The sequence below is a fragment of the Atractosteus spatula genome, chromosome 5 (genome assembly GCF_055471065.1).
Source record: "Atractosteus spatula isolate fAtrSpa1 chromosome 5, fAtrSpa1.hap1, whole genome shotgun sequence".
NCBI classification, from domain to species: Eukaryota; Metazoa; Chordata; class Actinopteri; order Semionotiformes; family Lepisosteidae; genus Atractosteus; species Atractosteus spatula.
This window is the reverse complement of record NC_142710.1, coordinates 1,493,742-1,511,609: the sequence shown is the minus strand read 5'-3', so window position 1 is coordinate 1,511,609 and position 17,868 is coordinate 1,493,742. Positions and strand designations below refer to the sequence as shown.

Here is a 17,868-nt window from a genome sequence, read left to right as displayed (position 1 = left end):
AACGCTGTCCAGAGGGGAGCTGGACACAGACCGCCTGCTGTCCCTGCATGCAGCTGGTTATGTTACCTTCGATCATCTGTAGTCCACAGGCACTCTCTGCCTGCCGGCCTGATCGGTGAAGAAGCTCGGTGTTCGTCTCGGTGTCTTCCTGTGCCGTTAACCTCACTTCCATTGCGGGCATCCCAGAAGGCCCTGCAGCTAGCAGTAGCAATTGAAGTACCAAAAAACGGTCAGCCCTCTCCAGACAACAACACACAGTACTGAAATACACGTTTTATTAACAGCTCAATTCAACATCTTCTTTGACAACAAAAGGCAGTAAAGTCTGTCCGAGTCCTTATAGGTTCAGTTTCCAGAGAAAATAAAAATGGCAGCCCCGAATCTGAGACACCAGGAGCAGGAATACTGACACTGGATCAGACACGCCCACAGTGGGAATAATAAAACTGGATCAGACACGCCCACAGTGGGAATACTGACACTATCAGACACACTCACATTGGGAATATTGACAGTGTATCAGACACACCCACAGTGGGAATAATGACACTGGATCAGACACACCCACAGTGGGAATAATAAAACTGGATCAGACACGCCCACAGTGGGAATAATAAAACTGGATCAGACACGCCCACAGTGGGAATAATAAAACTGGATCAGACACGCCCACAGTGGGAATACTGACACTGGATCAGACACGCCCACAGTGGGAATAATAAAACTGGATCAGACACGCCCACAGTGGGAATACTGACACTATCAGACACACTCACAGTGGGAATATTGACAGTGTATCAGACACACTCACATTGGGAATACTAACACTATCAGACACGCCCACAGTGGGAATACTGACACTATCAGACACACTCACATTGGGAATATTGACAGTGTATCAGACACGCCCACAGTGGGAATACTGACACTATCAGACACACTCACAGTGGGAATATTGACAGTGTATCAGACACACCCACAGTGGGAATACTGACACTGGATCAGACACGCCCACAGTGGGAATACTGACACTATCAGACACACTCACAGTGGGAATATTGACAGTGTATCAGACACACCCACAGTGGGAATACTAACACTATCAGACACACTCACAGTGGGAATATTGACAGTGTATCAGACACACCCACAGTGGGAATACTGACACTATCAGACACACTCACAGTGGGAATATTGACAGTGTATCAGACACACCCACAGTGGGAATACTGACACTATCAGACACACTCACATTGGGAATATTGACAGTGTATCAGACACACCCACAGTGGGAATACTAACACTATCAGACACACTCACAGTGGGAATATTTACAGTGTATCAGACACACCCACAGTGGGAATACTAACACTATCAGACACACACACAGTTAAGCTCGAGATCAGAAAGGAGGTAGTTGAGAAAAGTGCACCAGACACATCGGTGTCGTTGCTCAGCCTGCGACCGAGCACCATGCTGAGCCCCTACACGGCGCAGGAACGCCGCCAGGCCTGCAGAGGGCGCCAAGGAACCTTCAGGGGGCTTCTGGCTCACCCGGCATCTCCTCTTCCTCCTCCTCAGCTGGAAGAGGAGTATTCCTCCTCCCCCCCATAATCTGCATCCAAGTACGCATCGCTGCCTTCATCTTCGGATGTGCTGATCTCCTCCTCTTCCTCATCTTCATCACGGACTCCAGAGTACTCCTCAATGGCAGGGGTCCCAATCTCCCCCACTTCCTCATGTTCATCACGGTCTCCGAAGAACTCCTCTTCCTCGTCTTCATCACAGACTCCAGAGTACTCCTCAGTAGCAGGGGTGCCAATCTCCTCCTCTTCCTCGTCTTCAGTGAAGAGTTCCTCAAAGGCAGAAGTGGCAGTATCTTCCTCTTCCTCGCTCTCTCCATCATACTCCTCAAGCGCATGAAAGTCATTCTCTTCTTGGTCTTCATCATGGCCTTGGAAGTGCTCCTCATCCTCACCCTCTCCACAGCTGTCCTCCTCTTCCTCCCCGCTCCCTTCCGCCAGCTCCTCCTCCTCTTCCACCACATAGTCCCCACCCCCGCAGCTCTCCTCTTCCTCATCGTGGCTGGAGGGGTCCTCAGAGGCATACAAATAGCTCAATACCTCTTCCTCCTCCTCCTCCTCTTCCTCCCCGCTCCCTTCCGCCCGCTCCTCCTCCTCTTCCACCACATAGTCCCCACCCCCGCAGCTCTCCTCTTCCTCGTCGTGGCTGGAGCGGTCCTCAGGAGAATTCTCTTGGTCTGACTCCTCTTCCTCTTCCTCCTCCTCGTCCTCCTCTTCTTCCTCCCCGCTCCCTTCCGCCAGCTCCTCCTCCTCTTCCACCACATAGTCCCCACCCCCGCGGCTCTCCTCTTCCTCATTGTGGCTGGAGGGGTCCTCAGAGGCATACAAATAGCTCAATACCTCTTCCTCCTCCTCGGCCAGCCTCGGTCGCAAGCCTGCTGACAGGAGCAGAGTGTGAGTTTGTGTGTGTGTACCACTGTATGTGTGTCAGTGTACCACTGTGTGTGTGTCTGTGTGTGTGTACGCGCGTGTGTCTGTGAGTGTACCACTGCGTGTGTGTTTCTGTGACTGTACCACTGTGTGTGTGTCTGTGTGAGTGTACCACTGCGTGTGTGTTTCTGTGACGTACCACTGCATGTGTGTTTCTGTGAGCGTTCCACTGCATGTGTGTTTCTGTGAGTGTACCACTGCGAATGTGTTTCTGTGAGCGTACCACTGTGTGTGTCTGTGTGAGTGTACCACTGCGTGTGTTTCTGTGAGCGTACCACTGCATGTGTGTTTCTGTGAGCGTACCACTGCGTGTGTGTCTGTGTGAGCGTACCACTGCATGTGTGTTTCTGTGAGTGTACCACTGCGAATGTGTTTCTGTGAGCGTACCACTGTGTGTGTCTGTGTGAGTGTACCACTGCGTGTGTTTCTGTGAGCGTACCACTGCATGTGTGTTTCTGTGAGCGTACCACTGCGTGTGTTTCTGTGAGCGTACCACTGCGTGTGTGTCTGTGTGAGCGTACCACTGCGTGTGTGTTTCTGTGAGCGTACCACTGCGTGTGTGTTTCTGTGAGCGTACCACTGCGTGTGTGTCTGTGAGTGTACCACTGCGTGTGTGTTTCTGTGAGTGTACCACTGTGTGTGTGTCTGTGTGAGCGTACCACTGTGTGTGTGTCTGTGAGTGTACCACTGCGTGTGTTTCTGTGAGTGTACCACTGTGTGTGTGTCTGTGTGAGCGTACCACTGCGTGTGTGTCTGTGTGAGTGTACCACTGCGTGTGTGTTTCTGTGAGTGTACCACTGCGTGTGTCTGTGTGAGTGTACCACTGTGTGTCTGTGTGAGCGTACCACTGCGTGTGTTTCTGTGAGTGTACCACTGTGTGTGTCTGTGTGAGTGTACCACTGTGTGTGTTTCTGTGAGTGTACCACTGCGTGTGTGTTTCTGTGAGTGTACCACTGTGTGTGTGTCTGTGTGAGTGTACCACTGCGTGTGTGTTTCTGTGAGCGTACCACTGCATGTGTGTTTCTGTGACCGTACCACTGCGTGTGTGTTTCTGTGAGCGTACCACTGCGTGTGTGTTTCTGTGAGTGTACCACTGTGTGTGTGTTTCTGTGTGAGTGTACCACTGCGTGTGTGTTTCTGTGAGCGTACCACTGCGTGTTTCTGTGAGTGTACCACTGTGTGTGTGTTTCTGTGTGAGCGTACCACTGCGTGTGTGTTTCTGTGAGCATACCACTGTGTGGATGTGTGTGTTTCTGTGTGAGTCTAATACTGTCTGTGTTGTTGTGTCAGTGTAATAGTGTCTGTGTTGTTGTGTCAGTGTAATAGTGTCTGTGTGTCTTGTGTGAGTGTAATATGAGCTGTCAGTGTAATAGTGTCTGTGTGTGTTGTGTGAGTGTAATATGAGCTGTTGTGTCAGTGTAATAGTGTCTGTGCTGTTGTGTCAGTGTAATATGAGCTGTTGTGTCAGTGTAATAGTGTCTGTGTGTGTTGTGTGAGTGTAATACTGTCTGTGTTGTTGTGTCAGTGTAATAGTGTCTGTGTGTGTTGTGTGAGTGTAATATGAGCTGTTGTGTCAGTGTAATATGAGCTGTTGTGTCAGTGTAATAGTGTCTGTGCTCTTGTGTCAATGTAATACAGTATGAGCTGTTGTGTCAGTGTAATAGTGTCTGTGCTGTTGTGTCAGTGTAATATGAGCTGTTGTGTCAGTGTAATAGTGTCTGTGTGTGTTGTGTCAGTGTAATGTGTGTTTATAGGTGTGTTGTTTGTATCTGAGCTACACCAGAGCCCACTCCAGTCAGCCTTGTTGATGAGTCGGGCGCTGATGCGCTGGAGCACGGACATGTTTCACACGGGACACATACGGGTCGGGCTCCTGTCCCGATGGGCCGCCGGAACCGCTGAGCTCCTCGGCTCCTCACTCCTGCTGCGGACAAAAGAAGATAACATGGTCCCAGTCTCCGGTACCGGTACCTCCCGATCAAGACGCGGTTCTGAATCCAGCCTGTTATAATAGGCGAGAGGGGGCCCCTCAGTCTGGCTGACCCGTTTGGTCTCTAGATAATTGTTCTGAGCCTCTCACCCAGCTGTGTCTGGAGAGGAGCCAGGGTATCGGCTTCAACAACAGGGCTGGGCAGCTTGTTCCCCACCCCCACCACCCTCTGTGTAAAGAAGAGCCTCCTGTCCTGACTGGAGGGTCTCACCCAGCTGTGTCTGGAGAGAAGCCAGGGTATCGGCTTCAACAACAGGGCTGGGCAGCTTGTTCCCCACCCCCACCACCCTCTGTGTAAAGAAGAGCCTCCTGTCCTGACTGGAGGGTCTCACCCAGCTGTGTCTGGAGAGAAGCCAGGGTATCGGCTTCAACAACAGGGCTGGGCAGCTTGTTCCCCACCCCCACCCCCCTCTGTGTAAAGAAGAGCCTCCTGTCCTGACTGGAGGAGCTCACCCAGCTGTGTCTGGAGAGGAGCCAGGGTATCGGCTTCAACAACATGGCTGGGCGGCTTGTTCCCCACCCCCACCACCCTCTGTGTAAGAAGAGCCTCCTGTCCTGACTGGAGGAGCTCACCCAGCTGTGTCTGGAGAGGAGCCAGGGTATCGGCTTCAACAACAGGGCTGGGCAGCTTGTTCCCCCCTCTGTGCAAAAACATGTTCAATTCGCCCACAAAGCAGCACCCTGTGACAAATACAGAGCTGTAATTTGGAAGCCGGTTTGTGAAACACAAATGGAAGGGGCTATCATGTATCATATCCTTCTCATACTATGCTGTAAGTATATGTAAGAGAATCCCCAGTCTGCCTACAACAGCGAGCTGAGCTACAGTCTCCAGGTTCACAGCTGAAAGTCACAAGAAAAACACAAAATTTTATCACCCTGTTCTTCAGGTTTGGCACTTTCCAGCAGCCCTGAATATCTCAATATTTACCCCTGATTTTTTTATGTTATCCCAACTTGAGACCGTAACCCCTCCCCTAAACACAGGGCCCATCTGACCTGAAACATGAGCCAGGTCTGCTGTTGCTATGTGTCTGTGTCTTTGTGTGTCTCCGTCTGTCAGGGTGTGCGTCTGTGTCTTTGTGTATGTGTCTGTCAGTTTGTGTGTGTGTCTGCGTGCATGTCTGTGTGTGTGTCTGTCAGTGTGTGGGTGTCTGTCAGTGTGCGCGTCTGTGTCTTTGTGTGTGTCTGTCAGTGTTTGTGTCTGTGTGTTTGTGTGTGTCTGTCAGTTTGTGTGTGTGTCTGTCAGTGTGCGCGTCTGTGTCTTTGTGTGTGTCTGTCAGTGTTTGTGTCTGTGTGTTTGTGTGTGTCTGTCAGTTTGTGTGTGTTTGTGTGTGTGTGTCTCTCAGTGTGTGGGTGTCTGTCAGTGTTTGTGTCTGTGTGTTTATGTGTGTGTGTCTGGCAGTTTGTGTAACATTGTGTGTGTCTTTGTGTGTGTTTGTGTGTGTCTGTCAGTGTTTGTGTCTGTGTGTGTGTGTCTGTCAGTGTGTGTGTTTGTGTGTGTGTGTCTCTCAGTGTTTGTGTCTATGTGCTTGAGTCAGAATCTCTCTACTATACATGCACACTATCTCAGATCTACAGTGAATTCACAGCCGAAGTCATCTTGCGCAGACTGTGCCACACTGTCTCAGCAGCGTGCTTGCTAAAAGGCTGGGGGCTGGGGGGGTGATATAGTTTTAATATCATTACAGAAAAAGAGATACTTACTTTCTCGGGATAGAACTGTTGTTCTGGAAGAAAAAGGGGAAAATTCTGGATGAGTTGTGAACACTTCCTCTCAACAACCAAGCAAGCCTGTCGTCTCTTCACCGAACTAATCAACCAGGCATGGAGAGAGGACCTCCTTTTCATCCCATCAGTCTCCAGTCCTGTGGAGCCCCTCTCATGTCAGTCCAGGGGTCTCCAGTCCTGTGGAGCCCCCATCACGTCAGTCCAGGGGTCACCAGTCCTGTGGAGCCCCTCTCATGTCAGTCCAGGGGTCTCCAGTCCTGTGGAACCCCTTTCATGTCAGTCCAGGGGTCTCCAGTCCTGTGGAGTCCCTCTCATGTCAGTCCAGGGGTCTCCAGTCCTGTGGAGCCACCATCACGTCAGTCCAGGGGTCACCAGTCCTGTGGAGCCCCTCTCATGTCAGTCCAGGGGTCTCCAGTCCTGTGGAGCCCCCATCACGTCAGTCCAGGGGTCACCAGTCCTGTGGAGCCCCTCTCATGTCAGTCCAGGGGTCTCCAGTCCTGTGGAGCCCCCATCACGTCACTCCAGGGGTCACCAGTCCTGTGGAGCCCCTCTCATGTCAGTCCAGGGGTCTCCAGTCCTGTGGAGTCCCTCTCATGTCAGTCCAGGGGTCTCCAGTCCTGTGGAGTCCCTCTCATGTCAGTCCAGGGGTCTCCAGTCCTGTGGAGCCACCATCACGTCAGTCCAGGGGTCACCAGTCCTGTGGAGCCCCTCTCATGTCAGTCCAGGGGTCTCCAGTCCTGTGGAGCCCCCATCACGTCAGTCCAGGGGTCACCAGTCCTGTGGAGCCCCTCTCATGTCAGTCCAGGGGTCTCCAGTCCTGTGGAGTCCCTCTCATGTCAGTCCAGGGGTCTCCAGTCCTGTGGAGCCCCCATCACATCAGTCCAGGGGTCACCAGTCCTGTGGAGCCCCTCTCATGTCAGTCCAGGGGTCTCCAGTCCTGTGGAGCCCCCATCACGTCAGTCCAGGGGTCACCAGTCCTGTGGAGCCCCTCTCATGTCAGTCCAGGGGTCTCCAGTCCTGTGGAGCCCCCATCACATCAGTCCAGGGGTCACCAGTCCTGTGGAGCCCCTCTCATGTCAGTCCAGGGGTCTCCAGTCCTGTGGAGCCCCCATCACGTCAGTCCAGGGGTCACCAGTCCTGTGGAGCCCCTCTCATGTCAGTCCAGGGGTCTCCAGTCCTGTGGAACCCCTTTCATGTCAGTCCAGGGGTCTCCAGTCCTGTGGAGTCCCTCTCATGTCAGTCCAGGGGTCTCCAGTCCTGTGGAGCCACCATCACGTCAGTCCAGGGGTCACCAGTCCTGTGGAGCCCCTCTCATGTCAGTCCAGGGGTCTCCAGTCCTGTGGAGCCCCCATCACGTCAGTCCAGGGGTCACCAGTCCTGTGGAGCCCCTCTCATGTCAGTCCAGGGGTCTCCAGTCCTGTGGAGTCCCTCTCATGTCAGTCCAGGGGTCTCCAGTCCTGTGGAGCCACCATCACGTCAGTCCAGGGGTCACCAGTCCTGTGGAGCCCCTCTCATGTCAGTCCAGGGGTCTCCAGTCCTGTGGAGCCCCCATCACGTCAGTCCAGGGGTCACCAGTCCTGTGGAGCCCCTCTCATGTCAGTCCAGGGGTCTCCAGTCCTGTGGAGTCCCTCTCATGTCAGTCCAGGGGTCTCCAGTCCTGTGGAGCCCCCATCACGTCAGTCCAGGGGTCACCAGTCCTGTGGAGCCCCTCTCATGTCAGTCCAGGGGTCTCCAGTCCTGTGGAACCCCTTTCATGTCATTCCAGGGGTCTCCAGTCCTGTGGAGCCCCCATCACGTCAGTCCAGGGGTCACCAGTCCTGTGGAGCCCCTCTCATGTCAGTCCAGGGGTCTCCAGTCCTGTGGAACCCCTCTCATGTCAGTCCAGGGGTCTCCAGTCCTGTGGAGTCCCTCTCATGTCAGTCCAGGGGTCTCCAGTCCTGTGGAGTCCCTCTCATGTCAGTCCAGGGGTCTCCAGTCCTGTGGAACCCCTCTCATGTCAGTCCAGGGGTCTCCAGTCCTGTGGAGTCCCTCTCATGTCAGTCCAGGGGTCTCCAGTCCTGTGGAGTCCCTCTCATGTCAGTCCAGGGGTCTCCAGTCCTGTGGAGCCCCCATCACGTCAGTCCAGGGGTCTCCAGTCCTGTGGAGCCCCTCTCTAGCCCTGGCCCTGCTCTGAGCACAGTGACACCTGAAGGCCTCTCTCTCTCAAATTTCAAATTCAAGGTGCTTTATTAGCATGGCCGATGGGTACAATCAGTGTTGCCAAACCAAATGAAATAATGAAATTTACATGAAACAAAACAAAAAATAACATTAATATAAAATCTACAGACATATTACAAACATTTACAACAATGACATATTATAAAATATTGACATATACTGTAGACAGAAGGAGCATTATTGGGAGACAGACTCACTGTTCCTCAGGCTGTGACAGGAGATCACACACTGTATTATTATTATTGAGAGACAGGCTCACTGTCTGTTCCTCAGGCTGTGACAGGAGATCACACACTGTATTATTATTATTGAGAGACAGGCTCACTGTTCCTCAGGCTGTGACAGGAGATCACACACTGTATTATTATTATTGAGAGACAGGCTCATTGTCTGTTCCTCAGGCTGTGACAGGAGATCACACACTGTATTATTATTATTGAGAGACAGGCTCACTGTCTGTTCCTCAGGCTGTGACAGGAGATTACATACTGGGCTGCCAGTTCAACTGAGTTCCCTCCTCCCTCTCCCAGTAGGATTGGGACCCGTTGTGATTCTGGCAGGTGTGGGAACTCTGGGACTAGATTTCTGAGTTTAGGGAAGAATGTTTCTCTAATCCCAGAGTATCTGTCAGTGCAGTAGGAAGTGCACCTCTGTCTCTATTTCTCCCCGCTGGCAGTGGGAGCACAGCCTGTCCTCTCTGGGCAGCCAGGTCTGCCTGTGTCCAGTGTCTCTGTCCAGGCTGTGGTCACTGAGCCTGTCCTCTCTGGGCAGCCAGGTCTGCCTGTGTCCAGTTTCTATGGCCAGGCTGGGGTCACTGAGCCTGTACTTGTCAGGGTCTGTTTCTTTTTGTTGTTTCTTATCTTGGTCAAATATTCGAGCTAGTGTGTATTGTCTGTTTAGGGATCTGTAGCATTCCAGTTTATGTTGTGTTTGTGTGTCCCAGTGTGTGAGATATTGATGTGTGATCTGTGCTGTGCTCGATTCTAGCAGTGCTGTCCTGAGGCTGGCTGGTGTCGGTGTGGCTCAGGTCAGTGAGTCTCAGGACCAGCTGGCTCAGGGGGCTCCTCTCTCTGTGTGTGTCCCAGTGGGTGAGGTAGTGTTGTGTGTGTGTGTGTGTCCCAGTGTGTGAGATATTGCTGTGTGATCTGTGCTGTGCTTGATTCTAGCAGTGCTGTCCTGAGGCTGGCTGGTGTCAGTGTGGCTCAGGTCAGTGAGCCTCAGGACCAGCTGGCTCAGGGGGCTCCTCTCTCTGTGTGTGTCTCAGTGTGTGAGGTAGTGTTGTGTGTGTCCCAGTGTGTGAGATATTGATGTGTGATCTGTGCTGTGCTTGATTCTAGCAGTGCTGTCCTGAGGCTGGCTGGTGTCGGTGTGGCTCAGGTCAGTGAGCCTCAGGACCAGCTGGCTCAGGGGGCTCCTCTCTCTGTGTGTGTCTCAGTGTGTGAGGTAGTGTTGTGTGTGTGTCCCAGTGTGTGAGATATGGCTGTGTGATCTGTGCTGTGCTTGATTCTAGCAGTGCTGTCCTGAGGCTGGCTGGTGTCGGTGTGGCTCAGGTCAGTGAGCCTCAGGACCAGCTGGCTCAGGGGGCTCTGTTTTGGGCTCAGCTCTTGGCTCAGCAGGGCTTTGTGGTGGTAGGAGTTTTGGTCGCTGTTTTTTAGGTGTAGCCAATACTTTAATATTCTTTTCTGTATGTTTATCAATAGTGAGTACTGTCTGTCTGTCTGTCTGTCTGTCTCTGTCTCTGTCTCTGTCTCTGTCTCTGTCTCTGTCTCTGTCTCTCTCTCTCTCTCTCTCTCTCTCTCTCTCTCTCTCTGTCCTCACCTGCTCTGAGCGCACTGACACCTGAAGACCTGTCTCTCTCTCTCTGCCCTCACCTGCTCTGAGCGCAGCGACACCTGAAGGCCTGTCTCTCTCTCTCTCTCTGCCCTCACCTGCTCTGAGCGCAGTGACACCTGAAGGCCTGTCTCTCTCTCTCTGTCCTCACCTGCTCTGAGCGCAGCGACACCTGAAGGCCTGTCTCTCTCTCTCTCTGCCCTCACCTGCTCTGAGCGCAGCGACACCTGAAGGCCTGTCTCTCTCTCTCTCTCTGCCCTCACCTGCTCTGAGCGCAGTGACACCTGAAGGCCTGTCTCTCTCTCTCTCTCTGCCCTCACCTGCTCTGAGCACAGCGACACCTGTAGGCCTGTCTCTCTCTCTCTCTGCCCTCACCTGCTCAGAGCACAGCAACACCTGTAGGCCTGTCTCTCTCTCTCTCTGCCCTCACCTGCTCTGAGCGCAGTGACACCTGAAGGCCCGTCTCTCTCTCTCTCTGCCCTCACCTGCTCTGAGCGCAGTGACACCTGAAGGCCTGTCTCTCTCTCTCTCTCCCCTCACCTGCTCTGAGCGCAGTGACACCTGAAGGCCTGTCTCTCTCTCTCTCTCTCTCTGCCCTCACCTGCTCTGAGCGCAGTGACACCTGTAGGCCTGTCTCTCTCTCTCTCTCTCTCTGCCCTCACCTGCTCTGAGCGCAGTGACACCTGAAGGCCTGTCTCTCTCTCTCTCTGCCCTCACCTGCTCAGAGCACAGCGACACCTGTAGGCCTGTCTCTCTCTCTCTCTGCCCTCACCTGCTCTGAGCGCAGCGACACCTGAAGGCCTGTCTCTCTCTCTCTGTCCTCACCTGCTCTGAGCGCAGCGACACCTGAAGGCCTGTCTCTCTCTCTCTCTGCCCTCACCTGCTCTGAGCGCAGTGACACCTGAAGGCCTGTCTCTCTCTCTCTCTCTCTCTGCCCTCATCTGCTCTGAGCGCAGTGACACCTGAAGGCCTGTCTCTCTCTCTCTGCCCTCACCTGCTCTGAGCACAGCGACACCTGTAGGCCTGTCTCTCTCTCTCTCTGCCCTCATCTGCTCTGAGCGCAGTGACACCTGAAGGCCTGTCTCTCTCTCTCTCTCTGCCCTCACCTGCTCTGAGCACAGTGACACCTGTAGGCCTGTCTCTCTCTCTCTCTGCCCTCACCTGCTCTGAGCGCAGCGACACCTGAAGGCCTGTCTCTCTCTCTCTCTGCCCTCACCTGCTCTGAGCGCAGTGACACCTGAAGGCCTGTCTCTCTCTCTCTCTGCCCTCACCTGCTCTGAGCGCAGTGACACCTGAAGGCCTGTCTCTCTCTCTCTGTCCTCACCTGCTCTGAGCGCAGTGACACCTGAAGGCCTGTCTCTCTCTCTCTGCCCTCACCTGCTCTGAGCGCAGTGACACCTGAAGGCCTGTCTCTCTCTCTCTCTGCCCTCACCTGCTCAGAGCACAGCGACACCTGTAGGCCTGTCTCTCTCTCTCTCTCTCTGCCCTCACCTGCTCTGAGCGCAGTGACACCTGAAGGCCCGTCTCTCTCTCTCTGCCCTCACCTGCTCTGAGCGCAGTGACACCTGAAGGCCTGTCTCTCTCTCTCTCTCCCCTCACCTGCTCTGAGCGCAGTGACACCTGAAGGCCTGTCTCTCTCTCTCTCTCCCCTCACCTGCTCTGAGCGCAGTGACACCTGAAGGCCTGTCTCTCTCTCTCTCTGCCCTCACCTGCTCTGAACGCAGCGACACCTGTAGGCCTGTCTCTCTCTCTCTCTGTCCTTACCTGCTCTGAGCGCAGCGACACCTGTAGGCCTGTCTCTCTCTCTCTCTGCCCTCACCTGCTCTGAACGCAGCGACACCTGTAGGCCTGTCTCTCTCTCTCTCTGCCCTCACCTGCTCTGAGCACAGCGACACCTGAAGACCTGTCTGTCTCTCTCTCTCTCTCTTTGCCCTCACCTGCTCTTAGCACAGTGACACCTGAAGGCCTGTCTCTCTCTCTCTCTGCCCTCACCTGCTCTGAGCGCAGCGACACCTGAAGGCCTGTCTCTCTCTCTCTCTGCCCTCACCTGCTCTGAGCGCAGTGACACCTGAAGGCCTGTCTCTCTCTCTCTCTGCCCTCACCTGCTCTGAGCGCAGTGACACCTGAAGGCCTGTCTCTCTCTCTCTGTCCTCACCTGCTCTGAGCGCAGTGACACCTGAAGGCCTGTCTCTCTCTCTCTGCCCTCACCTGCTCTGAGCGCAGTGACACCTGAAGGCCTGTCTCTCTCTCTCTCTGCCCTCACCTGCTCTGAGCGCAGTGACACCTGAAGGCCTGTCTCTCTCTCTCTCTCTCTCTCTGCCCTCACCTGCTCTGAGCGCAGTGACACCTGAAGGCCTGTCTCTCTCTCTCTCTGCCCTCACCTGCTCAGAGCACAGCGACACCTGTAGGCCTGTCTCTCTCTCTCTCTGCCCTCACCTGCTCTGAGCGCAGCGACACCTGTAGGCCTGTCTCTCTCTCTCTGCCCTCACCTGCTCTGAGCGCAGTGACACCTGAAGGCCTGTCTCTCTCTCTCTCTGCCCTCACCTGCTCTGAGCACAGCGACACCTGAAGGCCTGTCTCTCTCTCTCTCTCTCTCTCTCTGCCCTCACCTGCTCTGAGCGCAGTGACACCTGAAGGCCCGTCTCTCTCTCTCTCTGCCCTCACCTGCTCTGAGCGCAGTGACACCTGAAGGCCTGTCTCTCTCTCTCTCTGCCCTCACCTGCTCAGAGCACAGCGACACCTGTAGGCCTGTCTCTCTCTCTCTCTGCCCTCACCTGCTCTGAGCGCAGTGACACCTGAAGGCCTGTCTCTCTCTCTCTCTCTGCCCTCACCTGCTCAGAGCGCAGTGACACCTGAAGGCCTGTCTCTCTCTCTCTCTCTGCCCTCACCTGCTCTGAGCGCAGTGACACCTGAAGGCCTGTCTCTCTCTCTCTGCCCTCACCTGCTCTGAGCGCAGTGACACCTGAAGGCCTGTCTCTCTCTCTCTCTCCCCTCACCTGCTCTGAGCGCAGTGACACCTGAAGGCCTGTCTCTCTCTCTCTCTCCCCTCACCTGCTCTGAGCGCAGTGACACCTGAAGGCCTGTCTCTCTCTCTCTCTGCCCTCACCTGCTCTGAACGCAGCGACACCTGTAGGCCTGTCTCTCTCTCTCTCTGTCCTTACCTGCTCTGAGCGCAGCGACACCTGTAGGCCTGTCTCTCTCTCTCTCTGCCCTCACCTGCTCTGAACGCAGCGACACCTGTAGGCCTGTCTCTCTCTCTCTCTGCCCTCACCTGCTCTGAGCACAGCGACACCTGAAGACCTGTCTGTCTCTCTCTCTCTCTCTTTGCCCTCACCTGCTCTTAGCACAGCGACACCTGTAGGCCTGTCTCTCTCTCTCTCTGCCCTCACCTGCTCTTAGCACAGCGACACCTGTAGGCCTGTCTCTCTCTCTCTCTGCCCTCACCTGCTTTAAGCGCAGCGACACCTGAAGGCCTGTCTCTCTCTCTCTCTCTCTCTCTGCCCTCACCTGCTCTGAGCGCAGTGACACCTGTAGGCCTGTCTCTCTCTCTCTGCCCTCACCTGCTCTGAGCGCAGTGACACCTGAAGGCCTGTCTCTCTCTCTCTCTGCCCTCACCTGCTCTGAGCGCAGTGACACCTGAAGGCCTGTCTCTCTCTCTCTGTCCTCACCTGCTCTGAGCGCAGTGACACCTGTAGGCCTGTCTCTCTCTCTCTCTCTCTCTCTCTGCCCTCACCTGCTCTGAGCGCAGCGACACCTGAAGGCCTGTCTCTCTCTCTCTCTCTCTCTCTCTCTGCCCTCACCTGCTCTGAGCGCAGTGACACCTGAAGGCCTGTCTCTCTCTCTCTCTCTGCCCTCACCTGCTCTGAGCGCAGTGACACCTGAAGGCCTGTCTCTCTCTCTCTCTCTGCCCTCACCTGCTCTGAGCGCAGTGACACCTGTAGGCCTGTCTCTCTCTCTCTCTGCCCTCACCTGCTCTGAGCACAGCGACACCTGAAGGCCTGTCTCTCTCTCTCTCTCCCCTCACCTGCTCTGAGCGCAGTGACACCTGAAGGCCTGTCTCTCTCTCTCTCTGTCCTTACCTGCTCTGAGCGCAGCGACACCTGTAGGCCTGTCTCTCTCTCTCTCTGCCCTCACCTGCTCTGAACGCAGCGACACCTGTAGGCCTGTCTCTCTCTCTCTCTGCCCTCACCTGCTCTGAGCACAGCGACACCTGAAGACCTGTCTGTCTCTCTCTCTCTCTCTTTGCCCTCACCTGCTCTTAGCACAGCGACACCTGTAGGCCTGTCTCTCTCTCTCTCTGCCCTCACCTGCTCTGAGCGCAGCGACACCTGAAGGCCTGTCTCTCTCTCTCTCTCTCTCTGCCCTCACCTGCTCTGAGCGCAGTGACACCTGTAGGCCTGTCTCTCTCTCTCTGCCCTCACCTGCTCTGAGCGCAGTGACACCTGAAGGCCTGTCTCTCTCTCTCTCTGCCCTCACCTGCTCTGAGCGCAGCGACACCTGAAGGCCTGTCTCTCTCTCTCTCTCTCTGCCCTCACCTGCTCTGAGCGCAGTGACACCTGAAGGCCTGTCTCTCTCTCTCTCTGCCCTCACCTGCTCTGAGCGCAGTGACACCTGAAGGCCTGTCTCTCTCTCTCTCTCTGCCCTCACCTGCTCTGAGCGCAGTGACACCTGAAGGCCTGTCTCTCTCTCTCTCTCTGCCCTCACCTGCTCTGAGCGCAGTGACACCTGAAGGCCTGTCTCTCTCTCTCTCTCTGCCCTCACCTGCTCTGAGCGCAGTGACACCTGAAGGCCTGTCTCTCTCTCTCTCTGCCCTCACCTGTTCCTCCTCCAGCACACAGGCGGGACAGAGGTGCCGCTTCCTCTGGGTGCAGTAGAACCGGGCCGCCTGGCCGTGCCGCGGGCAGCGCTGGGCCCGGGGGTCCGGCAGGGGCTGGACCAGGGGGTGGTGGGCGTAGGCGGGGCGCTCCAGGTGCGGCCGCAGGTGGTCCAGGCAGAGGGACACCTCGCACTGCAGGCAGGTCCTGGCCGCCGGCGCGCCGCCCTGGGGGCAGGTGTCGCAGGGCACCGGCGCCGTCCCGTCCCCGACCCGGTCCCGGCGCAGGAAGTCCAGGGCGATGTTGGCCAGCCGGTAGTTCTGCCGCGGCTCCTCGGGGCCGCACTCCTGCCGGCACTCGGGGCACCGGATCGGCCCCCCCGGGGCCTCCAGGGCCCCCAGGGCCCGCACGCAGCGCAGGCACAGGTTGTGGCCGCAGGGCAGCAGGCGGGGGTCCTGGAAGATGTCCAGGCACACGGGGCAGGTCAGCTCCCCCTCCAGGGAGGAGTCTCCCTGCGAGAAGGAGGAGGAGGAGAAGGAGGAGGCGGCCGCCATCTTCCCGGCGGGTCTGAACGCCAGCAGCACCACCCGCCGCCCGGAAAGACACGGCAGCCGGACGCCACACTCCACGACACGGCCGCACGCCGCTTCCTCGCGTCTCGGCGAGGAATTATTATTCCTCAGGAGCTTTTTTTTAAAAAAAAATAAATATATATAAACACGGAGCTTCGCCGAGCGGGTGTGTGTTCGGGTCTCTCCAGCCGCCCGGAAACGGGCTGCTCCAGGGAGACACCGGTCGGCTCCCGACCTCACTCCGGGCGAAAAGGAAAGTATCGGCTGCTTGACTTCACGAAAACAGCAGCCGGCGCTTTCGCTTTCCAAACGGCGTGACGTGACGTGACGGTCGCGGGAAGTGGGAAGTGGAGTTGAGCGTGGTGGAGAGGGGGAGTGGGATTAGGGTCCCGTTTATAAAATGCTTGAAACAAGGCTTCCAGGAAAGCGAGCCGAGCCGAGCCCGTCCTGCGGGTCTGCACACCCCACCGGGAACCCGTCCCCCCCCCCCTCGCGCCAGCCGGCGGGGGGGGAACCGGAAGCGAGCGCGGTTGGGGGAGGAAGTGCGAGAAGGGGGTGTTTACCCAGGGTGCACCGGGAATGTAGTTTTTCTTCACCGCTGCGGGCAGGCAAGCACGTGACATTCCTGTCAAATTCTTTCCTTCCCGGGCGGGTGGAGCTGTACGGGAAAGAGTATTTCATGTGGCATCTCGCCACGACTTTCCCCTGGGGTTCATTCAGAACGAAACGTTATAACACAATTATAACCACGGGGGCGCTCACGCATAAAATCAGATCTCTTCACTGTCCCTATACAACTTCTTGCATCAGGGATGTGTCTTTTCACAGACCCCAGCTTGCTCTCCATGAGACACACAGGCAGGGAGAGAAGCTGGGGGTCAGAGCGCAGGGTCAGCCATTTATACAGCACCCCTGGAGCTGTTGGGGTGAAGGGCCTCGCTCGGGGGCCCAGCAGAGTAGGATTCCTCTGCCGGCTGCCTGGATACGAACCGGCAACCTCCCAGCCACAGGCACAGCTCCTGAGCCCCAGAGCCAGCGCTCGGCCCGATGTCCTTAAAACCACGACCGCACGATTGATTCCACTGCTTCAAACGGAAAGTCAGCTAATGATGATGGAGGTGCTGTACGACAGCTGAGCTATCGCCTGATGATCGCATGAAGTACGTGATCGTCTCCTATACGGACGGAGGTCATTCTGGAAGATCCCGGAGGGACGGCAGCGGCCAGGTTCAACCAGACCCGGCTGTCCGTCAGAAGCGATCTCTGCTGACGTCGTTCCTCTCCTAAACCCCGAGGAATACCGGACGTGATCGCCGCCCGTCGGGGATGGCGCTAGGAGCGCCCGGTCGGACCCGACGCGGCGCCGAGTCTGTAGGCAGCTAGTGGTTGGTGTCCGAAAGGCGAAAGGCGTAGCCGTGGCGGGAGAGCTAGGTCGGGTATCACAGGAGTCAGGACCAGGGCACCCAAGTCCCAAACGAGAGGCGAGCCGGAGGCGGAGGAAAGACGAGGCGGGGCCGCCAGGCATCAGGGCGAGAGTATTAAACGCGCACCAGAGAAAGCACCAGGGTAATTCTCACCAGTGAGCGGGGACTGAGCGGGTATCAGCAGGGCAGAGCGTGAGGAGTAATTGATTAATTAGCGCGCGGGTGGTGGCGGGGAGAGAGAGGTCCTCACAGGAAGGCGGTTCGTGACGCCGCATCTCTCTCTCTCGCGCACTTCTTTCTGCCCCCCCCCTCATTCCGCAGGCGGGGGGGTCTCCCAGCCTCCCCGCCTCCTCCTCGTGCCCCGGCCCTCGGCCAGGCGGGTTCAGACCAAGTCTGACTCCAACCCTCCCTCGCCCACTCAGGACCGTGCGATCGCGGGTGTTGTTCTGACCGGAGCCCACGACCTGTCCGGTCTGAGCGAGCTGGTTTCGTGGAGATAGCCCGTGAAATACTCTATTTCTTGTTTTCTCCCCCCGAGCCGTGTCCGTATCGCGTCGTCCTCTCCCAGCGCTAGGTCTTGGCACAGGCGTGCGCTCACTACGTCCCCCCCCAAAAAAAATTTCCGCCTCCAACTCTCCTCCATCACGGGGGGGGGGAACAATTCCAGATCTCCCAGTCCTGCGGGTTTGATGTTGCTGTTGTTTTCGTCGTGTGTTTTTTTTTAAATATAAATTTTGGGCTGTACGTGTTTGACACGCGTTCTCGCGCTCGCTC

At 56.1% G+C, this 17,868-nt stretch overlaps 1 protein-coding gene across 1 annotated transcript; it reads right to left on the bottom strand.

Moving 5' to 3' along the window:
* Positions 1–262: 262 nt before the first annotated feature.
* On the bottom strand, positions 263–16,171 carry LOC148833270 (uncharacterized). Its single transcript, XM_088915975.1, has 4 exons — positions 15,101–16,171; positions 6,211–6,233; positions 4,376–4,437; positions 263–2,458 (listed from the first exon to the last, which is right to left on the bottom strand). The coding sequence occupies exons 1-4, from the start codon at positions 15,650–15,652 to the stop codon at positions 1,578–1,580; spliced, it is 1,518 nt and encodes a 505-aa protein (XP_088772101.1). The 5' UTR covers positions 15,653–16,171; the 3' UTR covers positions 263–1,577.
* Positions 16,172–17,868: the final 1,697 nt, after the last annotated feature.